Source organism: Bombus flavifrons, chromosome 4 (genome assembly GCF_040668555.2).
Source record: "Bombus flavifrons isolate JBK064 chromosome 4, iyBomFlav1_principal, whole genome shotgun sequence".
NCBI classification, from domain to species: domain Eukaryota; kingdom Metazoa; phylum Arthropoda; class Insecta; order Hymenoptera; family Apidae; genus Bombus; species Bombus flavifrons.
Window position 1 is genome coordinate 16,198,222 of NC_138445.1, and position 26,841 is coordinate 16,225,062.

The following is a 26,841-nucleotide window of genomic DNA, read 5'->3' on the forward strand; positions in this document are numbered from 1 at the left end:
AGTAATCGGTTCCGATCGAAAGTCAAATTGTAAGAGCTTCAGTCTTGGAAAGTCACGCCTAGAGTTCGCAAGTGGATTGTAAAGTGGATTGTTGCTAGAAAAAAATAAAGTTTCATTTTTTATTTTTCACCTCAAATTTCTTTTTTTATTTTGTTATTTTACGTGACACGAGCATCGTCGACGCGCGTTTTTCCTCCAGCTCTTCCGACGCTCTTCTGTGGCTACGTAGTTCGTTACGAAGCCACAGTGTACTACATGAAATTACAAATTAAATACGCAGCGCGTATCTATCGACCGAGGAGAAAAACGAGCGTTGTTCAAGGATGTATCAATCGCGTTGCAAAGTATCGGGTAGATTTCGTAGGGAAAAGACACATATCGATCGGGACACTTACACGTCTGTGCATTTTTGAAGGCGACCGCACCTAGCGGACATACTTATCTCCTTCATTTGGATCTGCGCGTCCTTCACCAACTTTTCTACGTTCTCGAGAATGGCCGTTGTTTCCGGACTAAGCACCGGCGAATCCGAAAGAGTTGCGCTGGATCTCTTGCTATCGAGCTGCAAATCAGACAACGAATAAACCATCTAAAATTCGAGTGCTCTCTATTAGGTTGTCCGAAAAGTGTCTTTCTTTTACAGACACGTCTTTCACAACGACGCATCTTTATAATACAAACGTGAAAGCTAATCCGTCGAACGTTGTGATCTTTACTTCTGGTAGAACAAAATGGATCGTACGTAATTCGATAAAATAGTATAAAACGGGAAATGTGCATCCATTATTTCCTTATAAAACGAAAGGAACTTTTCGGACGACCTAATACTCTCTACGCGTGACTATTGTAACATAGAATCAAGTCGCGACGAAACGACTGTTTTCTTATTTTGTGATTTTATTACTGCAACTTATTGCGATTACTAAATTGCAATTTAAAGAGCAACTATTGGATTGTCCGAAAAGTGTCTTTCTTTTACAGACACGTCTTTCACAACGACGCATCTTTATAATACAAACGTGAAAGCTAATCCATCGAACGTTGTGATCTTTACTTTTGGTAGAACAAAATGGATCGTACGTAATTCGATAAAATAATATAAAACGGGAAATGTTGTGCATCCATTATTTCCTTCTGAAACGAAAGGAACTTTTCGGACGACCTAATATTATCCAAATTACGTAAATACAGCGTACAATCGTATTCAGAGGTATCAGGAGAGTGGTGAAAGGTAAATGATACAGGTGTTTCGTCGGGTGACTCTTTGCATAGCCCGGAATCCCTCGGTCGAGGCGGCCACTCGCCACGTCAACACAATTAGTTGGATCGCAATAATCCTAAGGAACTGTCATAAAACGAGGCTTTTTGATTTACCGTTAACGGGTTAAATGGCAGAAAACATCTTCGACTCAAGAGGTTCCTTATGGTTATTGCTCTATCAGGTAAAAATGAATTCCACCCTCGAGTGGTGGGGCAATCACCACCGAGCAAGAGTTTTTCATTGCAACAGCATCGTCACCCAAATTCATTGATTCATCATCTTTCGAACAGTTAACATCTCTTTACCGGTGTTAGGAAGATGATACATTTACACTGTACATGTGAATGTGTGTGTAAGCGTTAGAGGGTGTCCTGGTCCGAGTTGAGACAAAGGACCGTTGGCAGTCGTTAAGAAGCATCTGGAAGAGTCGGTTGACAACAAGCGTGCGTGCGAGTAGGATTACGAGGTCTTCAGAGTATAAGATACGTGTATAACTGTTGTGTGCTGAATAAAGTAAATTATTTGTATTTCCGAATCCTCTCTTTACCTTAACAACCGGGTTATCACCCTTCGATCATTCACCTACTTCTCTTATACCTTGCGCAACAGCGTAACTATCTTCTCTACAAAGTTGTTGGGAATACATGTCGAGTTATCATTGGAGTTAGGGGCGTTTAACGAACCTTCATTTGGATTAGCCATTATTGTTATACCATATAGATGATAATTAACGGTACAAATATGATTATTTCAGAATTTGACAATTAGCCGTGGCGATTAGATACTAATAACAATAATCTTTGGTTCAATAACGAATACACGGTCAACAGGATGGCAAATGCGCTGACTTCTCCAAAGTCCCAGTGGGACTGAACTTATTTGTCCATAGTCCAAGTGTAACTGCACTTACTTGTCCACAGTCCAAGTGGAACTGCACTTACTTGTCCACAGTCCAAGTGGAACTCACTCATGTACTTTTCTCTGTACTTCTCTGTACTCCTCGGGTCAACTATATTTTTAAGGAGAGTTATACAACTACTCCATACCTCTGTTAAGTAAAAACGTCCATCCCGTGACCGTGGCTACGTTTAGCGACCAGATGAGTCACTACAGCCCAAGCCTACTGTCATAAATCTTGGACAAACATAATCGGAGTAAATCATAAACAACTACTTCTAAGTTTTATTATTTAAGTACAGCTATAATAAAAAGTGTAGCCTAAGATACTGGGGATTTTCTCAAAAATTGCAAAGGAAAGGCCTCGACGTCCTCGGTGTTATACTAATCCAACCATCCCTATTATCCTAACTGAAATAGAAGATCGATCAGTTCGTGGCGTCGATTAGCTAATCGTAACGGGAACTTACGACTCCCGTTGACGCGCTTCCTCACGATCGCGTCTCTCCCCGATTGATCGAATAAACAAGAGGTAACTTTGAAAGTATCTCTATATAAGAAATTAGCGAAATCTCTTTCTCAGAATTGTCTCGCTTGAGATTATCGATTACGCAAGATCCGCACGATATTGTAATAAAAATCCCATGGATTTGAAATACCAAAATTGATGCTGTATCTTATCTACGTCTACTATATTTTACGAGCGTTAGTTTCGTTTTCTTTTTCTTCTTCATTTTATCGCTTGTTATTCCGATCAATTTTCATATTCGCCATATGATCGCGTTTCTTGTTACACCGATACCTGTTCATCGTTGACCGCTTTCGCCGCTGCTAATGTAACTTTCCTCGCGCTTCTCGCCGTTTCTGTTCGACGAACAGAGCTTCTCGACCCTCTGATACCGCTTCTTGCGTATTGAATTTCCTCTCTTTGTCGCGCTATCGGCACGCGAGTTTTGCAATAACAATCGCACGCCGACTGTGACTGCATTCTCGAGTGGCAAGACGCGGGCAAACGAAGAGGTGGATCCGTGCAAAGGTCCAAGTATTCTAAAACGTCAGGCTTCTTCCTGCGAACGAAAGAAGAAATCGTATTTATCGGTAGAACGTTTACAAATATGGTGGATAGAATTAATATTTTTATAAACGTAACCAAACGGGTATGTTCTATTCGTTGAAAATTCTAACGGATACTTAACGTAGATATTTCGTGTTACGTTGATATAGCGTTCGTTTTACGTGCATTTTACGCTCTTAAGTTTCTCGTGAATGCGTCAAAATCTGCGCACCAGCTATAAAGCGTTTTAAAAGGAATTTATCGCTCATCGAGTAAGTCATTATAAAAACACGACACAGTAAAAATTATTTTACGAATCGTTCGTAAGCTGGAATTACAGCTAAGAAGATTCTGTTCAAGATTACGCTGTGGTTTAATTAAATCTACAACAAATTGAAATAAAGTTACGACCTGTATTCCATTCATTTCCCATAAATCACGTAAATGAATTTTATATGTGCGTATATGTAAAATAAAATTTCACGTATCGCTCGTAAAGTGGAATTACAGCTAAGAAGATTCTGTTCAAGATTACGCTGTGGTTTAATTAAATCTACAACAAATTGAAATAAGGTTATGACCTGCATTCCATCCATCTTTCGTAAATTACATAAATAAAATTTATATATAAAGCAAAATAAAATTTATACAACTTGAATGTTTTCAACGATAAGCTACTCGATACCTAAATAATACCAAATCTCCTGTTTCTTCCGTAAGAAAAGTATTCTTGCCCCTCTATCGATTAAGAGAGAACGTAAGTACGTTGCGAGTCGCGACGTTGCGAAGGAACGAAAGAAGGAAAAATAAAAAATATCGTCGTTTAAAAACGAGTAAGTCGAAGAATCGACGATAACAAAGTTACTGATCTCTGTGCGACAGGGGTGGTTGCCCTGGTCGAGCTTCCACCTCTTCCACGTTCCGTGATAGAAAATCCAACCATGCATTACGTCGTCAGCATTGTACAGGTTGCTGGCCACTCTAAAAACTATCTATATCGCGGTAATATCGATCCTTAAAGGGAGCCGCTTCTTTCCCCGTTATCGATTTTCTGTCGTCCACCAAATTGACCAGTTTTCCAAGCATCGAACGTGCCAGTATCGATATTTGAAATATTCGAATCGAGGGAACTCGACCTTTTGTCTCGTTATCGTGTTCTATCGAATTATTTAATTCGTCGATATTCGACGTATCGATTAATCATCGTCACTTCGTTGCCGTGTGTTCGTTCCGCACGTTTCACGATTTTTCGTTTCGTCACTCGTCCTCGCTGAAAGAAGCTCGATCATCGTCGATGCAAATAAGATCGACACGTAAATGGAACAACGTTCCTTTGAATTACGATCGACGAGAACTCAGCTACGAGATGCAACATCGAAGCAACGATAAACTCGCGATGAAAGATATCAAACGAGTCGACGCGAACGCTTTTGGTAACGACGAATATTCAGAAATATCTACTTTACCAACTACGAAACGTTTATTCATCTATGCAACGTGTATGCAAGTGAATATACCCGACAAAAAAATTGTACAAAAAGAAAATATCCGAGAGCCTTTGAAGCGGAAACTTTCGGAATAAAGCTAGGAGTTTCGAAGTTTTGAAGCCTGAAAAAACACGGAATGCTAAAATTTCGAAGCTGGCCGTCGAATAACCGTGTATAAAAATTCAAAATAATTCATAGACTTTAATAACACGATTTCAACGCAGAGCAGCATTAATATTTATCGTCGTATTCATAGGCAACGATAGAAAAATCGACGCTGGAATTTCAAATCGCTCGATTAAACGCTCGGCTGCTTGAATAATGTATAAACATCGCCGTAATAAAGATCTTCTCTCGTTAGACGCTTCGTACGTTATTTTCATTAATTTAGCTCGGCCGATTGCGGATAAAAACGTGAAGCATAGGGAACCTGAAACAAAGAGAGTCGTAGTATCGTGCAATCTCTGAGATTCGTATCGCTTCGAATTCCATTAAAACTTTTCAACGATCGCTTTGACGATTAAAACTTGCTCCACGACGATTCCGAAAATCTCTTGGAATTTTTATAAATTCTCCGTTTTTCTACCTTCCAAGAGACGAAGGACTACTTCATTTCGTTTAAAACGTTTATTACGAAACGAAGATAAATAGATTCGTATCCGTATGTATTTCTATATTAATTTGTCCATTGTGATTACGTTGGAAGCACAGAGCAGACGGTCGTGCGAAAGATCGCACAATTTAACGCGCACTCTCGATCGTTAACGATAACATCAACGTTTCCCGTTTCCTATTCGAAGGAAAACGAGTTTCTTTAATTAAATAAATTATCTATTTTCGCAATTAGAGTAAATGGCGGATTACTCTCGATAGCAGCTTGAAAAGAAGATATTTTATAAAGTACCAAGGGATACGCTTCTACCATAAGCGTAATCGTAAAAGTTTTAATAGGACTTTAATGGATCAAGATCTCAGCTTGTACGACAATATCGAAAAATGTGTATGAAAAAAACGATGCTTCGTATGTTTCGAAACTACGCCTTTCACCAAACCTGTCCGAATTTCTTCGTCGGATAAGACACGTAATGGCGAATGAAAGATTCGATTACGCAGGAATAATATAAGGCACGAGCACGTTCGCGGTGGAAGAAATCGTTGGTTATTTTTTCGATGTTGCGTGTACACGCGTTTTCTCAGTATTACGGTATACGCACGAACGTGAAAAATGAACGCGTTCGCCGCGTATTACGATGACTTATTATTCAGACTCGATGACAAAAGTTTGTTCAAGGTTTCTTTCGCGCCATCGCTCGGGATGTTTGCGATTAATAAAGAGATAATTTGTGCAAAATTTGAGCTCCATCGAATAACCGGGAGAACCTGCCTTCGAGTCCTTAAACGTTCAAATGGTTTATCATTTCCTACGTTATCGATTGTAACAAAAAGCAACGCATGGTTTTCGGGTAAAAAGGAAGTGGAACAAAAAGACTGAAATAAACGGGTGCAATTACTTCTTTGATCTTGAAAATTACAGCGTGTCTTGATCGTTCTCTCGTCGATGAAAGTTAAAAATAACGTGTAATTTTGAGTTTCATCCCTAAGGGGCCATTACATTTAAAGAACATTGTTTGTCGTACAAGAAACTTTTGTAGAGAATTTTTTGTAGATTATTGGAGTTGATAAGCAATGTGTGGTAAGGAAGAAAGAGGTTGGATGGAAAGTAAATTCTCTATTTATTTTTGACTTTTGGCATCCGTTTACAAACATTGGCTTCCAGATAAAGCTTGTCTTTTGTAACCAGGAAATTTTCGTCGATAATTCATTTCGAAGAACATACACTTTTTGTTCCTTGTTTTTAAAAAATAGTTTGTTATATTCTTCCGTTAATTCGATACGACAAACACTCACTATTCGACAGCTATTTTCTTCATCGGCAATGGTCGTTACGATGATGATAACGTTACGAAACAATAATATGATCGCTAACGATCGTTAACCTTCTAAGTTAATTCTTACTAAGCAATATCGTTACTTTCGTGTACTATACTGCCACAGTGTTACAAATTGCTGCTTCCAGCGTAGTAAAAGTTGTCATGCCACGTATAAGGGGTCTGTGCTTTTACTATAAAGGGCACATGGTCTAGATCCACCCTAATCGAGCTGGATTTATACGAACACCCTAAAAATCCTATTAAAATAAATTACCAGAAATTGGCTTATAAAGTTTCGTTTACCCAAAGGAAGATACCTTGTATAGGCAATCTTTAACAGTAATTATTGATCGTGCGTTATTGTTCTTTGGCAGCCGGACGACGGTTCTCGTTATTCTCAGTGTACGTGACTTCGTATAAAGTAAAAGTTACTTTTATTTAGACACGACGTAAGAAAAATATTCGCTGTCGCTCAGGCCAAAACAAGACTGAACCAGCCTAGTCCGAGAATAATTTTACAAAAATAATAAAATTTGTCAGATCTTTTAAAAATTATATGGAATTTAAACAAAACGTTCCCGAAGCGTTCAAAATCACAGACGCGTTGTCTTTAGCTTTGGCAAAGAATGATTAAGACGTGCTTTAATTTTCAAAATTACAAAAATAATTTTTATAATTTTTCTTTCGGGTTTTTTTCACTCAACTCCTCTTTTTTACGTTTGGAAAAAGCCTATATTGTTTCTATGCGTATATTGTCTCGTATTGTGTGTGGTTAAGTTAATCTTTTATTTGAATGGCTTGCAAACTGTCAGAACCGCTATAGTTCAGCATTATGTAACGTTGATGATCTCTCTTTTTTTGTGTGTGGACATCTTTGACGAATATACAACAACGATAAAAAATCATAATTCCTAGCATTGTCCGTTTGTACAACGGGAGGGGCCTATTATTATTCTTTTCTTGCCTTAGAAGATTTGAACTCGCTTCACCGTAAGTGGTAGCCAACTACGCTACCTACTTCGTTAATTATCAGTCTCATTTACAAGGCATATACGTTACTATTATTACTCGTAAGTGGACTGCAGACTTCTAATTTTATACTTTCATGAGAAGAACTAAGGAAATGGAACCTATACGGTAACTTGTCTCTTTGCGAATATAACACGATCGTTATAATACGATTATGATACATCGTAACAGTTATAATTTGTAATCGTTGTAAATACGTGCGTTAATTTTGCTGCACGCTGTATCTTCCTATGTCGTCGGTCGTAAAATTTCTTCTATTTGACAGAAATATGAAAGAATCCTTGTTGCTCGCGATTCGTCGTTTCGATCTATATACACAGATATCTTTCGTTAAATCGATTCACGTATTGCGTTATAAGGATGAAAATTCCCTATGAAAATTCCACACCGATACATGGCATAGATAAATGAAAATTCGATCAGCGGATGAACGCATTAACCACGCTAAACCACGCGATGTCTATCCGCTTTAAGGCATACGGAGTCTCTGTGGTTGCGCAGACAGTGAAGCGTGGCTGGCATTCGAGCCGTCTGCTAAAGGCAGATCAATATGCTGCTTTTGCCGTTTTCTTCCTGTCTACGTTCCTCCTATACAGACAGGCAGGCTCTTTCTCTCTCTTTGGCCCAGCTATCGCACCAGCTGAACATTGGCATTGATTTTCAAAGTTCAGGAAACGTTGCCTGCCTGCGAAGCCTGCGGAGGGCCCCGCCGACTGTTCTCTGTGACCGGGCTACAACGTTGCATGCACTTTGGCTGTGTCGACCGGATCAATACGCTCGATACCGCGTCAATTTTGCGCAGAGGCCGTTCGCTCCGTACCGGAACTTATGATCCCATCGCTTCCGGCTGGCAGCAAGCGTACAGCGCGGGAAAAATATCGAACGCGTATACGGTGTACGTAATATCGTTAACCTTTACGAATTGGAATACTTTTTCCATTAGAAAAATGAGAAAAAAGACGAGTATGGCAACGTCGTAGATTACGTAACTATCTCGAATTACGGGGGAAAAAAAAAGAAAAGAAAAAAGAATTCTGATATATCGTAAGGGAGGAACAATTTGATTTATCGAATTCTTTTAGAGAGGAGAAACAAAACTTTAGAAACTCGCTTTAGAAAGGAAACTATAGCTGTAAGTACTTGCTTACATGCAATAGATGAGAAACAATTGGAAAGAATGGTAGGAAAGAGGACGCACAATTGTTACACATCAACACATATATTTTGCTTTTGCATGTTGCATACATACGATAAACAGTATAGTGTTTACGCGTTCCTCGAGGTATGGTATACTAGAAAATTTCATTATCCACTACTACAATTGCTATTCGACGTATTATTTCGTTACTTCCGCTTTCCTGTGTACTTCTGCTGTGTAGCTATCATGAGAGAGAGAATAATCGATAGAAAAAAGAAAAAAAAAAAGAAAAAAAAAACAAAAAAAAAAAAGGAAAGAAATCAAACGGAACGAACAAGGTACAGCTGTGAGAAAAACACACTCTGCTCGTAATGATTCGTACAATATATATATAATACATTATTTTTCTTTCTTTGATTCGTCTCTGGAACGAAGATTGCGCGTTCTTCATGCATCTTGGTTTCGCTCGGAATAAGAAACGAAAAATGGGCAAAAACGACGTCTGACGAGAAAGTTGCTGGCTTTTCTTTTTGGTCGTCGACAATGAAATTGGACGAATGCAAAATGCGACAGGCAAAAGGGGCGGATTTCTAAACTCTATATAATTATCCAAGATTAATGTAAACAGTCATTATTAATATTATTGTTGCTGCAACGAAACGATCGTTTCCTTTGTGCATTTCCAATTTCGCTCGTGTGGCCGACTGACACAGTATAAAATAAAAATTAATAAAAAAAAAAAAGAAAAAAAAAAGGAAGAAGAAAAAGAAGAGGAGAAAAGTAAGGTTAAACCTTTGCTATATTCGCTTAAAGATCAACGCATACACACACACTGCCTGAGGGAACAATAAACGGATTCGTACGTCGATTACTTTCAACCGATATTCTTCGTTTGTTCCGCAAAACGTCGTCCAAAAATAGTAATCGGAAATTGAGCAAGCGTTTGAGAAAAACGATCGCGCGCGAACAATGCGAAAGACAGCAAAACGGACAGCAAAAAGAGCAAACGATCGCCGCTTAGACGACCGATTTCGACGACCAATGGTACTTATTGTATCGATGCATTGAGAGGATAAAGGCTCTCTCGGGTTAACTCGTAACAAATCGATTTTTCTACAAATAGCGGGCTGAGAGTTATAGCGATGTAAGTGAAAATTCTCTAAATTCTAGTTGCTTGTCTCCCTTAAATCACTTAACAAAACCGCTCGTTTAATTTCTCTCGTTTAACGTTTTGATTCAAGAAATGAATAATTTTAACGCTCGGTTAATTTATATATTATATTATATAAATATCGAAACTTTTTAAAATGATTTTTTACCAACAAAATACATACACGATATATCTTCGTAAGATTATTGCGATCGATAACTGTTCTTCGCATCACCGTAATTTTCAGTCCGCCAAATGTGACGTGGAAAAAAATATTACATCGCTGGGATAGAAAGAGAGTAAAAGACGGTTCGCAAAATCGCGGAATACGAGGAGAAACGAACGGAATACAACAACAACAGGAGGTCGTATCTGCGCGAACAACTGTGTCTTTTCTTTTATAGTGAGCCTTCTCTTTTTTTTTTTTCTTTTTTTACTTTTTTTGCCAGTTATCCTCTTTCGTTTTCTATGAACATTTTCTCATTTTTGCAAAAATGGGGTAGATCGTATAATAAACCCTTTGTTCTTTTTTCGAACGAGCGCTTCGATTAACTTTGATATCGAAGGTAGGAACTACCTGCCTCGGACTAAAAAATATCATGTACAGCCTCTGTAAGTATTGCTACGATCAATTGTGCTCTTTTCAATTTCGGCTCCTCCCTTCTCGTTCGCTTGCACTCTCCGCTCCTATAGTCTTTCCATTTTTCTCTTAAACCTTTCGCTACGATAAGCCTTTAACCATCGAATTATAATTTGCCAAAAGCGTATACAGAAATCTTCTACGGTACGGAATCGTTTCTACTTTCTCTTATATTTTTATGACTACTAAACTCCTATACTCCTACTCCTAATATTTATTTTCATTTCTCAACGTGTAATTAGTCTGTCAAAAATACTTTGTACGGAACAAGTACTTTTTACGCGTGAAATAACCATCGCAACAACTTACAGTACTTTATGGTGATAGACATTGACAAGTACTTTAGAATTATTCCAAATTTTTCCAAAGCCAAGAATAATATAAAAAGAAGTTAGTTTAATACGAATGACGATCCAATAGGCTACAGAGAGTCGACAAAAGTTGCTCGGATCTGTATACCAAAAAATTGTCGATACGTTAAAGTTGCAAAGGTATATCGTAGCAAAAGGATTGATCCATCTTTTGCTCTTTTCCGCAGTATCTCGTCGTCACTCATCCTTTCGCACTTTCTTGTCAATTATGCACTCCTGTACTCCGGTACAATAAATTCGCTTACGCTAACGCAGATAGCCTCTACACTTAGCTGCTTCGATCGCGATCACCGCGTCGAAGCAACATGTAATTCGAAAAAAAGAGCGCCGTTGACCAACAGAAACGATTGTGTTGCTCAAGTTCCGCGGGAAATCAGAGTCCCAACGACAGAGTACGAAGCGTGCATCGTCTCTGGATAGAACTTGAGCTACGCGAACGCATGATTGTTTCCGATTTCGCGCGATTTCGCCGCTCCGTTCTTCGCTTATTGTGCCAAATCCGTTTTGTACAAATATATACAAAAAGGAGCCGTATGTGTTCGAGCGTCCGAGGGACCGTCTCGCTTGGAGCGGACAAAACTCGCGAGAGGTTCCTCGAACAAGAGAACAACGTATGCTTGCATTATATATTTTTCAGTTTCTCGTTTCGTTTCTTTCCATTCCACTTTCTTCGCTTTCTTTGCTTCTCGTTACTTATTTATTTACTTTTTTTCGTTTTTTTTTTATTCTTTTTTACGTTTTTAGAGACAATAGCGAGTGTATGGTTCCTATTTGACGGGCATCGCCTTTTTCATTGGCAAAATGAAAAACCAAAAGGCCCTCTCACTTAAAGTCTAGCGATTAACTAAAGGCGAAAGTGGACGTTACACAATCGGATACCGATTCGTCTTTTTTTTTTTTTGGTTTTTTCGTTTTTCTTTTTTTTTTCTTTTTTTTTTGTTTTTCTTTTAATGAATGACTGGATAAGAACGATGTGTCCCTCCTCTCTCGTGTGTTTTCTTATTTCGGATACCACCAGACGAGTCTTATAAAGAGAATTCGCGATCTTCTGTTTTCGCAAAAACGAGAAAGAACGAAAAGGAAAAGAGAAAATGACGAGGAAAATTGAACAAAATGCGCTCGAACGTCCTACAATGGTTTGAACGTACGGTTCTTGTTTCCTTATAAATGATTCGAGAAGAAAGAAAAAGAGAAACAAAAAAGAAAAATAATTTAATAGAATAACACGCAAAACGAATGTAAGTTTTCCTTCTTTTGTACATTTAAAACTGGTTACTCCTTTAATCCATAAGTTTTATTAATAACGTGGTATGTACACATATACATAATGTACAGAAAACCCGTACGCTGGGTCTAAATATGTCCGCAATGTTTTTTTCTTTTCTTCTATCATACAATGAGTGTGTAGTAGTAGAAAGAGTATACAAATAAAAGATTAGAAAAAGACGACCGATCGGCAACTTGTCCGATAAGTTTCAGAACACCGAAGTGCGATACTCCCGACTTCGGTTAATCCGCGATCACGCGACAGCGTGAATAAAAATAAAGTACAATACAACCGCCTGACTTTAATGGTACCGTGTTGTGTTACCATAATGTACTTTATGTATATATATGTAAGTGTTTCGATTTTATGTGTGTGTGTGTGTGTGTGTGTGTGTGTGTGTGTGTGTGTGTCTCTGTATGTATAGTGTTTGAAAAAACGCGAGAACATTCGCGACACAAGAAATAATAAAGAAAGGCGATCGAGTCTAAGTACAAACCCAAACCGGACACAAAATCTCTCTCGCGTTTTCTTTTAACGTTTATTCGTACATATTCGACAAAAACCACGTCTGTTTCTTTTTATTTCCTCGCGCATTAACCGTTCTACGATAATCCCATATATACACGTGCGCAGGACCGACGCCAGCGTGTCAAAAATTGCCAAAGACTTCTTCTCAAGACCAGTCAAAAACAATTGATCGATGAACGAACAATCGATCGAAACAATCGGTTGTCTCGGTGAACAGAACACCCAGCGAAACGCGTCGCTGAAAAAAATCGTCCACTTTCCCCGACAACAACTTCGTTATTAATTCCAATTTACACCGACAACGTCTTTGGCTCGAATCGAATAATGTTGGCAATATCGTCGCCAAACATGTATCATCACCGTTACCAAAAAGTATTTTTTGGTTGAACCTTCACGGTTCCACCATGATTAACCCTCGTCAAAGAGGGTGCAAAATTTGAGCTCCGTTTTTAAAACAGCGTGAGAATCTTTAGGTTTCTCTCTCTTTCTTTACTTTAAGCCCAGAGCCTGTGGTATCGTCGCCCAAGATAGTGGCTATCTCGCCTTGCATAAACGCCCATGGCACTTGGCTGTTCGCCAGTGGACATTTCTCTCCACTTGGGCAATAAACCTGAAACAATTGAAATTAACGTGAAATTAGGTCGTTACATTGAATGACAATCGTTCGTTCTAGATGCAGAATAGATGTTTCAGTCGCAAAACCCACCTCTGAGCCAGCACCCTGTCTCTTTATGCTTTCTCGGCTGCAAGGGAAACAGAATTTGTGGTGTGGCACGCTGGGACACTGAACAAAATGCGTGTCCTCGAGGCGTTCTTGACACAGGGTGCATTTTAATATCGGCGCTGATACTTGTTCGGCTCCGGCAACTTGGGCAACTGCTCCTTCTGATGACGTTGTCACAGTCGTCGACGACACGTGCCTTGAACCATTAGATCTTCTACCCGAGGATCCTGTAATCAATTAGTATGCACACAATTTAATTTAACGTATTTCTACCAATTTTATGCGCGATAGTAATTGGCATTTAACCCTCAACTTGTACAATTGGATCGTAGATGAACACATAGTTTAAATTAGAACTTAAATTATCTAACTTTGAAGATACATAATTTTAATTTGTATATCGTACGAAATAAATATCATTGGTGATTTGCAATGCGTAAAATATAACGTATACTACCACCAAAAATACTGGTTGAGGATTTAAACGAAAAAAAAGAAAGAAAAAAAGGAAACAGACATAATTACCTGAACTGTTCGGGCTATGCTGCGATCCTCTGGAAGCACTGCGTTGCTGAGCGTTCGTGGCCGTGGTCGGTGGACTTCTACTGGTTGGACTCGGATTATTCGGTGGCTGTGGCACTGATTCTGGCGACGCTAAGTTGTCAGCGACAGACATGAGCGCAGCCATAGGTGACGGACCATTTGTCGAACCCTAAAACACAACATTCCTTTCAATATACATATCGGATAGAGCAACATATAACCTCCAAATGGTATTGTTAGATCGTAGATGACCAACAAGATTTTAGGTTAAATTACTTAATTTTAGCCTACGCTTCATTTCAACTTGTATACAGTAGTATTTTATATGATAGTGCGAGAAATGAAGTACAAATTAAAGCTTAATATCGCAAATTCAAGTAACCTAACCAAAAATGTTGTAATCATCTCGTGATCCAACGATGTCAGTTGAGAGTTAAACGTATAAATAGCAAAGAATAATGAATCCTTAGACGAACATTGTTATCCTCATAGATGTATTCGCACGCGGTCGTTAACATTTGGAGCTTGATTACCTGGTGATGATTCGTCTGTGGATTATCGTTGGAGGCTTCTTGCGCCGGTGGCGGCGGTGGTGGAGGGCTCGTTCGCGGGCGAAGAGGAGACCCTCCACCGTTTGCCGCCACATTTGCTGGTGCCAATGGGATAGACGGACCGACGTATGCCCCTGAAATTCGATTAATCTTTAACATTTATGCTATTACTATAACGCAATCTATTCTATACGTATCATTAAAATTAACGTGACCAAGCGATTGCCGAATGCGGAAAAAAGAAATTTCGTTCGAAATAATTCAGATTATTCAAGATAACCTATAAGCATCGTCATATAAGAACAGAGACATTAATAACACTTTCTGTTCTATATTATTAAACTTAACCTAACTGAATGATTATCAATTGTCGAAAATACATAATTTCACGCGAAATAAATTATCTAACATAACCTACAAGCATCGTCATATAAAAAGAACAGACTTCAATGGATCATTGGAAGACAGAAATAGATATCCTTTCCCCTCTACATAGAGCAGCACGGACAACGTCGTGTGATTATGCTAATTGAAACGAGTATACTTTTGTCATTCGTTGGTCGCATCGAGGGCAGACAAGCCTCGTTCCTGGATCTTTATAAATAGACTGACAATAGTGACACACGGATATTCGACCGATTTCCAACCGTCTAGAACCAAATCGAAACAGCTGCTGTCCGTTAAGTCCAATAGGTTAAGTCGAACGTTAGCGTGAAATTGATATTCCACGAGAGATCGTCTACCGAACGACACATACAAGACGTGCCATCTGTGTCGCCAGCTGTATACGAAGTGCTTTTCGTGACTTATTTGCTTTCATGAGCGCGCGATTCTTGCTGCTACACCAAGGAATATCGAGCGTTCTCGTACCTCGATATAATACCACTTACAGTTTACAGGACACATCGCGAGGTTACGCATTTTGATATTGTTTACGAACCGTTTCTATACCATTCTTAGGTCACTTTCAACGATAAAACCATTAACACGCGATACGCGTGTTACCTGTCCGTTTATCTATAGTATAGATATGACTGTACGATTACATTGATACTGTATATCATATACTCGTTGGCCTTCGAATTTTCAATATATCGTTCGTCGATAAACGTAGAAAATGCTTGGAATTTTTATTAAATATATGTTACAGTAATTACTTTTACTTGTATTAATATTATTCCAAAATACAAACGTAAATACCAATATATAGTTGCACAATTATAATTCAACTAGAATAAGAAATATTTCAAAATGTCTATATAATAATTAACTTTCGAATTTTCAATACACCGATTAAAAAATAAGTATATTTTAATCATTATTACTTTAATTGTTATCTAAAAATCTATCCTTATTATTATCTTTATAGAATTATTATATGAAGTAATTAGATTATAATTACATACGAATTGAGATTTAAATAACGCAAAAAAAAAAGGATTTCAAAATAAAGATGACATATCAAATAAGAGATAAACGTATGGAATAATTGAAGTTTTTATGAATTCAGTCTACTATGTTTTCTTGCGTTATTATTGCTATAATTAAAAATGTTTCAGCAAAATATTTCTTTATTTTAAAAATAATTTTGGGTATTAATTCTGGGAATCATTGAAATAACATTAAAATAATATTAATTAATAAAAAAAATTCTAGGTTATGAATTACCGTGTGGTATCACAATACCAGTTTACATTGTCAATGTTCATAAATACGTTCCTCAAAATAACAAGCACGCATATCTATAGTTAATTTAATATTTCAGGAAAATACAATCCGTTCCCTTATTTAAAAGTACGTTCTTCTTTTACTTAATCGATTATACGTTAAGAAAGGTCAACAAACAAAAGACAAACATATTCTCCACTGGATATACTTTATTTGATGGCGCTCCTATCTACTGCTGTTGACACTCATAATATGTATTAGCAAAGCGCAATACATACACTAAGTTGTAACATAAATACGTTCTGTTTTTAAACATACATCATTTATGGTACTATAAAGTATATGTGTATAAAATTGATACAAATATTACCTGCACAAAATTGTTAATTTTCAAAAAATATAACTGTTACAAATTTTTTATACGGTTGATATTTATATGAATATGTATTTCGTACGAATAACTCCACAAAAATAAAAAACAGAAAAATGCAAGTGAAAGGAATTTCTTTATCCAACACTGATTATTCGTACTTAGAATCCATAAGCTTCCACGAATAAGGCAATTTCAAAACGGCGACAATCTCACAACTTTACTCTGCCATTCCACGTACGATGTTATCAAGAACCGCGCTACGCAACGAAATTCTCCCGACAACGTGCTACTTCTCGGTTATCGCGTGTCTCGTTATTTTTCTTGGTAAGATGTTTACGCGTTTCCGAACCCACATACGAAGAAACGCATTCCCCCTGGTACGAGCAGATTAAGCGAACGGATCGATATTAAGAAAGAAGCATCGTTTCGTCACGTTCTACGGAGGACCGTGACACGCGATATCTCAGTCGAGTATATCCACCGACAATCCTGTATATTCCAGTGGAACGCAGCATCCGCACGTATCTACCCCCACCACGAAGAGAAACAGGAATACGAGTCACCGAGATCTCGACTAGAGCGTGGTCTGCCATCGAGAAGATGTGTGACCGGTACTTTTCCGTGACGACTCTGATAGAAGCGAGGTCCGTTGGCGCGTCTCCGCTCTCTATCTATCTCTTGAATCGAAGAAACGTAGCAGCGATGATTCCTGCTGTACCGGAGGAAACGAAAGAGAACGATGGTCACGGAACAAGGAGAAGCAAGAGGGGGCGACCGACCCGAGAAAAACGCATGCGCGGTTTTGTAACAGACATCGCATGATGCACGTAGGCGGCCGGCTTAGTCACACTCTGTGCTTTGTATATCGCAGCTAACCGGTCGACTATAGTGGCCTTGTTTCGAAAGTATGACCCTCCCAGCGCGTCGTTGACGCCGTCAATGCGCGCATTTACGGCTAACGTCTCTCTACAGAGTGTCCTGAAATGTTTATTTTAAAGCTGCGTCCTCACTGAAATAATAATTTGCTACTTTGTGTTAATGTTCCATGTTCCTTGAAAATGTTGCTATCTGTTGTTCAATGTTTCTTCTTGTTCCATCATATCGTTTCTGTTGCCAATAATAAAAGTTACTGTTGCTTGTTATCGTCCAGATCGATCCAGATAAAAGATCAAGGAAAAATAAGAAACAAATTTTCTTTCAGTGTATACTTGTTTTTAAGGAAAAATGTGTTTAAAATCGAAACATCCTAAATCCGTTTGATTACGTTACTTCAGCATGGACTAAATGTTTTTACAAGTAGTAGTAAGTATTTATGAAGTAAGTATTATTTAGAATGTGCGGCAATAACAGGAAACAAAAAGTTTCTCATTGTTGCTTCGGTGAGAACACAGCTTTAGGTTATGTTTTCTATTAACTTCAAATTAACCTTGATGAATCGGCCGTGAAACGAGAAAAGCAACGCGGTTTAGCTTTGCAACTGGTCGAAATATTTAATTATTTGAATAACACATGACCTTACTACGTGCTACGAAAACTACGGAAATTACGTGGTAACAGAGTACAAATAAAGTCAAATATGTATTTGTTTATTTTGTTATTCATGCAAAGTAACGATAAAAATCGTACTGTTAAATCGTAATACGCCAAATAGATAGCTATAACGTCTTTATCGACATGTATAAGCTTTCTAACGAGATATATTCTCGTATCGTATCAGACTAAAGTTCTGTAAGGCGTTTTGCAACACCTTGTATATGGCATGGCGAGAAGAGACGTGCACACGAATGCGATACCCGTCCAGTGACGTAGGACGGAGTCGATGTATACATGTCTCTATCTGTACGCGATCGATCGAGCATAGTCGAGAACCGCGAACCGTGGCGATCATTGCGAAACACGGTTGAAGCTCGCTGCTCTCGTTACTCGGTTACTACCGTTGCTGACAGCCTGTCATTTCTCATCCATCTCTCTCTCCCGTATGAACGCATACGTGGCTACGCGTATATTCTAAAACGACTCATCGAACGACAAGAAAAATCGATAACTATTTTTCGGAACGTGATATCGTTCTAAAAACCGGTGAACGATAACGATACTAACCTATCAACTGTTTTATTTTATTAATCTTGGTAATCTTAAAATTGTCAATATAAATATATTCGTGAAATATTGAAGATAGTAATTTACATGAATATAAGTAAATGAATGAATTCTTAAAACGGAATAATTCTTTCAAGTGAAGAGCTAATTCGTTTTTATCAATTGAGAGGTTAGGAAGTTCGAAGCGAAATAAAAATATATATTAAATCAGAATTCTAATTGCACAGGTAGGCTGTTGTTTATTTGGTATAAATTATTTCTTTGTCGGATATATCTATGAAATTTTACGCGTTCATTCTTCATTAAAGAGAATAGCAGTGCTTAATGTACGTTAACTCTCTTTGAAGAGGCACAGAGTGACGGGAGAGAACGTAACGGGCACACATAGAGTGAAATAAGCAATAAATTTAAATAACTAGAGAGAGAAAATATCACACGAGCGGCCAGATAATTGCCAGTAGGATTATACCGACTCGACTGTTTTAATATGATAAGGGCACACGAGAATGATATTATAATGTTTGTCACGTCTTGCGATACTCTCTACGTTTATGAAAATAACTAAAATATAGTAACTTCCTATATGTACTTAAAAATGAATTTCAGTATTAGCTATGTACAAAGATTAATAATTATTTGCAATAAATTTACAGTTACGTAAAAATAATTTCAAAAAGTACCAGAATTAACTTTTTTCTATTTTACAAAAATTTTCTGAAAATCCACGTTTATTTCCAGACTCTAATCTTTGCCAGCGGCTAATCTATTTTTATCGAAACATGCGTACGTAAACGGGAACCCTATCTTCCCAACGGAAACGCTACTACTAAGGACAAAAAAAGGATTAGATAAGATCGGGAAACAGAAGTAAGTCGTCAGAATATCCGTCGTTATCGCTCTGAATTTTATATAGTTTCACACATAGGTCCGAATCCATTTAGGCGGCAATTCAAATATTTACAAATATCGACAAACAGTAAACCAGATTTTTATCTTTCGCTACTAATCCAAATCCTCTGCAACGTTCTTTACAGACAGCAATTTACGTGTTTCCTCGACTCCTAGTATATCCAGTCCCGATCGTTCGATTCAAGTATTTCTTACGGTTATTTTATGTAAGACAGTTTTTAGAAAGCGTTAGATTTGTTCGAATGGTTTCTTCAGTTTTCCAATCCGTTTTAGGGCGCCATAATGACAGTTAATCGCTAATTTAATTTTAACTCACCTGGTAACAAGCGTTTCAAGATCGGTAATGGAGAAAATTGTTGAAGTTTGATAACGGCACTGATACTGATCCATTACGCTACCGATTCTTTCCTATTATCTATTAGTCACCGGATAAAATCAGATGTATATCTTATGATCAAAGTATATTTGTGTTAAATTACAATTTACTGTGGACATTTCAACGAATAGCGATCAAAGTGGCATTTTTCTAGTAAGAAATTAATAAGCAAGAATAATGTTGGAACCGAGTGATTCATCTCTATTTCTTAGCTGAAGCAACGATAAATCACAATCGTTTCAGGAAACGATGAGAATGATACTAAACTTTTGTTCGGCGTTAGAGAAATGGTGAAAATTTTCCAGGAAATATTTATAGCAAAGTGCGAGGCGACAAGACAGATGGCCTCCCTCAGTGACTGCAGCGAACCACCACTCGATAACCGTAAACACACACGCGCGTTAAGGTCGAATTAGAAAGTGGCCAGTGTCGAAATAACGGTCGATGACCAAGGTCACCCCGGCTGTACGTAGGTATACATACGTACTACGTACGGGCGCAGCAAACGCGAACCTCGGATTCGAGCATCGTCAACCCGTCTCGTCAATGAGCCACGTACGACGGAAAGGAGCGCAAGAAAAAAGGGGGCCACGCTACAGTTACCTTCGCGGTGCAGTCGCGAAAAAAGGTAAAATATATCGCGTACAAGTTGAACCGGTTTTTGAAAGTATTGTAGCGACGCGGTACTTCAACGGGAAAAAGAAACGATTTTTGCACAAAAATTGTACTTTCCATATGTATAATATTTGGTACAGTTCGAAAATGTATCTGGGACAAAAGAATAATATAAAATGAAATTCTGGTAAATACGCTAATATTATATCGCACATTGTTGGTCTTTTCTTTATACTTCTAGTACAAGTCAGTTTCACTTCTTTACCATTCAAAAACCTAATCCTGATCTTACATTGCACTAAACATTATAAATAGTTCCCTGCGAGACTAATAAATCTTATGTACATTGTTCTACCCGCCCACCACAGATATACATGTTTATTCCATAAAATAGAAGGTTACGTTGACAGTCTGTGGTCAACATTTTTTTAAAGAGATTGGTCATATCTGACTGGTTGAGATCCAGGAGCGAAATTACATTTGTAAAATGTTTGCGACGGTCGATGAGATTTGTATTGAGCAACAACGGACTCATTCATTGTATCTAAATATACTGAGTGACGTCATCCGATTGGACGTCACGGCACGGTACGGCACGGCAACTCGGTGTATCTTTTGGTCGTCCCATCACGTGCTCAACGTACGTCTCCTTTATACGCGTTTGGACGACTGCCGTTCGTCCAGAATGAAGGAACTGGCCGAAGGAAAGACGAAGAGAGAAAAACGCGCGCTGACTCGGAGGCCGCAAGGCAACGCGCGTCCGATTTATAGTGGGAGGAAGAGAGAGAAGGGAGATGTATCATCCTTTTACTGCGGCGCGGATGATTCCCCGAAGCCCAAAGGCTGTGTCTTTTAACTCATACACGCGGTTCCTTTCCCGTGCCAGATGGCCACGCGCACGACCAAACGTTTACCTATTTTTACTACCAGCCGATAAGAGCAACCAAGAAAAACCATCTGCTTCAAAATGGAAGAAAATCCAATACCTTCGTTTCAACATAACCGGCAATTGGTGTTATTGGACCATAGAAAACGGAGATTAGTTTTATGTTTGGTTATATTTAGTTTTAGAGTATTTAATTTTGATTTTTATATTTTCAATTTTACACGATAAATGTTATTAATGGTCTTTATGACGTAAAATATGCAATAGAAATTAGAGCGAAGTATTCTGAGATGAAGCAACTGATCCTAAAGTCTTGTGGGTCAATTACAACAGAACGATACCAATTGAGGCGTAATATCGGGATGCCCGGTTAAAATAATAATATTACATGCATCTCCGATGGTTATAAATATCAACAACATTACTGGGTAGAATATTTCATCTGTCTTCCAAAATATCTAATTCCTCGTAAAACAATATATCTATGCCTAATAAGAGTAACTATATAACTTCTATAAAAATAAACATTGCAGTCATAAATAATTCTTGGTCGAAATCGAGGATGGCGAAGAGACTAGTAAATTTGAAAGCGGAAACGCGTCCATAACACGAGTAGCCGGATCGTTTCTTCTGCGTGTAACTCACCATTGGTCTTAAATGTAGTGGCGGTATCAAAACTGGGCGCTCTCACAGGATGCTTCTCCTTGCTTCTATCCTGCACGTAACTGACGGCAAGGCTTACAGCTGGCAAAGAATCGCCTCTGGTCAATGGCGGCCTGACCGAATGTTGCTCCTCCAACGTGAGCCTCTTCTCTGCGTGCTCGTCCTCGTCGATAGTGGAAATACTTCGCTTGAGCTGTGCAATGCCTCTGTTGTGGCTGAGGTTCACGTGATGCGCCACCGCGGCTAGGTGGGCGTTCGGGATTCTCACGTTATTACTCCTCATGCCATTCGCTATCTCATGAGTTTCCTCGTGTTGCCGAGAAATTTGCTGCCTCGACGACCCCGAGTTAAATTCTGTGATAGAATTTCGATGATGAAGCTGCGAGTAACCGGCGATATTGTGATGCCTCGAATGATTCTGTCCGGTATTCTGTATCGGTAGAACATCCAAATTAGCACCGCCGTTGTGTTCAGTGTGTCCAGTTGCTCTATATGTTTTCGATGTGGAGGATCTGGCTTCGTGGAATCCGTGTGCCTTTTTCATTTGCTTGGCCGATTCCAATACTGCATCTATCCTGTCGGCACCCTCGTAATTCACGCAACCGCGGCATACGGGTTCCGAAAATTCGGTGATCATCGCCCAGGGCATCCTGGGCAGATCGCACAAGTAGCACTGCGTTCTCTTTCCCATCATTTTGCTCGAATTCTTCGTCCGCGAGTACTCCGCCGAGTCGTCACAACGTACCAAAACGTATCACTCACATCCACTTTATCACGTCTACTATCCTGTTTCTTTTTCTTTCTTTTTTATGTATCTCTCACGCACTATCGAGACGCACAAAGTATCGGTTTTATAGCATATTTGGCATGAGAGATTGCGCTAGTCACCGCATATAAACACTAGGTCAAAAATCAACTTCACTCGCAGAGAAATCACTGAATTATACTCCCACCGCGTCTTTCACGTTTCCTTTCCACTTCGGTTTCGTAAAACTACATGGATCGAATCGCGACGAGAAAACGATGCCCGATATTGTTTGTCGGATATTACGCCGGGAATTCAGCGAGCGCGTATTAACAACGCCCGAAGTGAGCGACGCGCCGTAAAGGCGGAGCTGAGAAAAAGAAGAACACGTTACTCGGACGCCAGATATTTTTACCACCGACTTACTCTCGTGGTAAATCGAAAGCCGACTAACAACTAACCGCCATTAGCACCGATGCGCGAACGTACGATATGTATACAATAGAAACCGTATTCTAGGTTGAACACGAGACACGAAATAATGGTATGCGCGCGACACGACGACGTGCTCTCGCTCGCCTGGTTGCCGTACGAGGAGACGAACGCTCGAGAATGCGGCGGTAAAGCGGAGCTACGGGTGTCGCTCTCTTCCCCCCTCGCCGGTCCCTGCCTTTTCCTCGGCCCCGCTTCGCCTCTCCGCACACCTCTGTCCGACAACGCGACGACGACGACACAACGGCGGCTACGACGCGCTCCGCCAATCGGGCGTTGTGGCGTCATGGTGCATGACGTCATAATCGCGAAGCTGCGCATGCGTACCGGCTGCCTGCCCTAGGGGACACGTAGTCAGCGACCGGGACTCGAATGCGAACATAGAGTAAGTGAGACAGAGAGGGAAGAGAGAACCGAGGAAAAAAAGATGACGATAACACGCGCGCGCACTCGCGCTCCGTACCCACTCTTCGCAACGAGAGGTCCACTTTACACTCGAGAAAATGCTGTTAACGAACTACTCTTCGATTTTACTGAATATGGATGGGATCTTATAATTTATTGGGGGATTAAACCGACGATTATTCAGCCGGCTGGATACCTCCTGCAGGTTACTTTTGTTACTGTTTTTAATTCGAGTTCACGACGCGATCTTTTGGCGTATTATACATATATATATATATATATATATATATATATATACATACATATATACGCACGTATGTACATGTACGTGCACGTAGAAAAATTGAAAAGGGCTCCACCCATTCTAATCTGCATGTGGTATCTGGATTTTTAGTTCGCCTGGTAAAATGGCGCCTACTAAGAAATACAACTGTATATCGTCCTTGTTGGTTTAATTAACAGAATATGAACTGGAATCTAAAATCCGATTACGCTCTAATTGTGCTCGATGTTTGTTAATGTACTTAACTGAGACAGTATAACGCACAAACACGTATAGCAATGCTAGTTACTACCTCACAACTGACTCTAGTGTGTATACAGTTCTAAGCAGTCGGCTATATATTTATAACATAATTAGCATTACGTTATACCTACCGTTACGTAATAATTAGAATTTAAAAACACGCCTTTTTCATTCTCGACAAATTGTCGCTACAGATTCAATTACATTAATCTTCTCGGTTTGCTTTCCTTTTAGATTATGCAAACAATCGAACTGTGTAACATTTTCTATATTAATTTATGCGTTATATATTTTGATTTATACTAAACAGTATATTTATAGCATATTTCGTAAAGTAATTTTCAAACCTATTCAACTGATAATTTTTCGCTTTTATTTTACAATCGCCTTCCTAATCTTTTTACATAACGAACTGACAATTTAAAAGATTCCGTTCGAAAGCAATTGTACGAGATATCGTAGACACGATTTTCTCGTTTTTTTTTTCGTGGCAATCTTAACGCCGCCATTCACCAATTTTATCTTCTTTATCATAATCGTTATTGATCAACGACTTTGATTCGTCGAGGAAGCATATGAATTGCAATCTTCGGATGCAATTAAACGAAATTGCTTAAGCCAAACGATATAAACAATGGCTATTCATACCATAATACGAATCCAATGATCGCATAATGGCGTGCCATTTTATCGGGCTTTTCGCGATAAGGGAATACGAGATAACGGTCACAGGAGGCTTGGCATCTAGAGTAGATAGTTTGGTTATTGACTGCGTTGCTGTCGTTACAACGACGAACTGCGCGTGATGAAACCTCAGATTATCCTCTACAGATCACCACTGATAAATCCATGTCGTTGAACTCTTTCTCACCACTTTTAATTTTATTGATCGTACCGATAGTAGAGATATTATGCCGTATTTTGTAATACCTTCACAACTTAAATAGAAAAATTAATCCCCTTGAAAAACGATATCGCGAAGAAAAGAGAAAAGAAAAAAGAAAGGTACGATAAGATAGTATCACCTTATCGAAATATTAAATTATGTGATTACCGTATCGCTCGCGATAGTATGTATCTTTTCGTCATCTGTAACATCGTACGCGATGGTGAAATCGATTTTATATCTAGCGTTGTTAAAACGCGATAAAAAATCACGTAATCTGTGGAAGTAACGTTTCACGTGTACACGTAAGTCAAAAATAACCAGACACTGGTGAAAATTCTCAAAATTTCTAACTAACAAACATCGCGCTCTTTATATATAAACGTTTTCATTAGCTTGCTTCGACTATTCTAAAAGTGTTGCTATCGTTTTAACACGATACAAGCAATACAAATGTATGATTATGCATGAACGCAGATGCATATTTATTCCGTTGCGACGAGTTTAAAAAAGAAACGCAATTGTAAATTATTTATAATATTCACCGCAAAGTTTTACACAATGTACAAATATCGAGTATCTACAAAGGAATGACATCACTCTGACATCATAGTACGACATGACTTCGTAACGCAGAGCTTAGATGCAGCGATGCAGTCAGACAAAAAATTTTACCGGCAACGTTATACAATTGTGCGAGCTGAAACGGAGAAAAATGAATGACCGCATAATTTTGTTCGAAGGTATATTAGTTTCTACTATTGCAACTCGATCAGCATGGTTCAACCAATATTATCAGCGAAATTTAACGAGTCGCAAGTTACGAGTTATCAGCACTAATAAATTCTCTTACGCGACAACAATTTTGATAATAAAACAAATGAAATTGTACGTATAAATATCATAGATTATAAGTCAACCGATTATCCTATTTGATATTAATTTGTACGTTTTGGTAAAATTCGCATACTGTTACTATAAAATCGACTAAAGTATCCGGATGCTTTGCATAAGCATCCGTGCAAGTGTGTCAAACAACCGGCCGCAAATTTAGCCAATTGGTAATTTTAATACGACCAGTTTGTCGATAACACGGCCATGTGCAAGGCTGGAATAGTTCACCGTTAATCTCACAAAACACATGAAACGCGTCGAATATCTATTTACAGACAAGGGACAAATAACTTTGTCACTCTACTGGATGATACGATTTTATCCATTAACCCTTCCACGTTCTGTGTCAGCGCAAGATTTACATAATTACTTTCCCGAGTATACTCATGCGACAATTTTGCATGGCACGTTGCATATTGATGGTACGCACACTTACAAAAATATCGTGTGTATAATAGCGACAAGTATCAGCCGCACTAGGCTACCATATTTCATAGGGGCGACTGATAGGGCGACTTTATCTAGCGCGACGCGCTGCAAAATTATTTCCGCTTCGCCGAGACACGCGGTAGACGTGTCTGGCTCGATGACGCCTTCTTTAATATGCTTTAATTTCTAATTTGTCTGCACAGCGTCACGAGTGCAGTGAAATGCAATTATGTGGATGTACGATCGGATAGATACGTCTCTTGTTACCATCGAACGTTATGTAATACTGCGAGATTACTGAAA

The 26,841-nt window shown here is 38.8% G+C and overlaps 2 protein-coding genes and 1 long non-coding RNA gene across 4 annotated transcripts in view; 1 reads left to right on the forward strand and 2 right to left on the reverse strand.

Annotated features, from left to right (window-relative positions):
* LOC138178700 (girdin) overlaps positions 1-26,841 on the reverse strand; it is a 58,006-nt gene that overhangs the window by 5,646 nt on the left and 25,519 nt on the right. The window contains exons 3-4 of the mRNA XM_069110847.1: positions 2,961-3,225; positions 396-562 (exon numbers count right to left, since the gene is read on the reverse strand). Of these exons, the coding sequence (XP_068966948.1) occupies positions 396-562; positions 2,961-3,225 (432 nt within the window). The remainder of the gene's footprint in view (positions 1-395; positions 563-2,960; positions 3,226-26,841) is intronic.
* Pits (Protein interacting with Ttk69 and Sin3A) lies at positions 10,467-23,613 on the reverse strand. Of its 2 annotated transcripts, none has more exons than XM_069112279.1 (5): positions 22,144-23,613; positions 14,497-14,705; positions 14,003-14,189; positions 13,460-13,704; positions 10,467-13,363 (listed from the first exon to the last, which is right to left on the reverse strand). In XM_069112279.1, exons 1-5 carry the CDS (start codon positions 22,853-22,855, stop codon positions 13,223-13,225), a joined length of 1,494 nt encoding a protein of 497 aa, XP_068968380.1. In that variant the 5' UTR covers positions 22,856-23,613; the 3' UTR covers positions 10,467-13,222. The 2 variants fall into 2 exon arrangements, with proteins under 2 accessions (XP_068968380.1, XP_068968381.1); XM_069112280.1 differs by having other exon boundaries at positions 14,554-14,705; positions 22,144-23,605.
* LOC138179466 (uncharacterized) lies at positions 17,477-20,908 on the forward strand. Its single transcript, XR_011173059.1, has 3 exons — positions 17,477-18,939; positions 19,451-19,579; positions 20,241-20,908. It is a non-coding gene; the product is annotated as an uncharacterized LOC138179466 (long non-coding RNA).

Excerpts from the sequence above, each read along its gene's own strand:
- Pits (XM_069112279.1), bottom strand. The coding sequence starts at position 22,855 with ATGATGGGAAAGAGAACGCAGTGCTACTTGTGCGATCTGCCCAGGATG. Across the intron at positions 14,706-22,143 it reads CACTACATTTAAGACCAATG|GGGCATACGTCGGTCCGTCT; the intron begins GTGAGTTACACG and ends ATCGAATTTCAG. Across the intron at positions 14,190-14,496 it reads ACATCTATGAGGATAACAAT|GGTTCGACAAATGGTCCGTC; the intron begins GTTCGTCTAAGG and ends GTTGTGTTTTAG.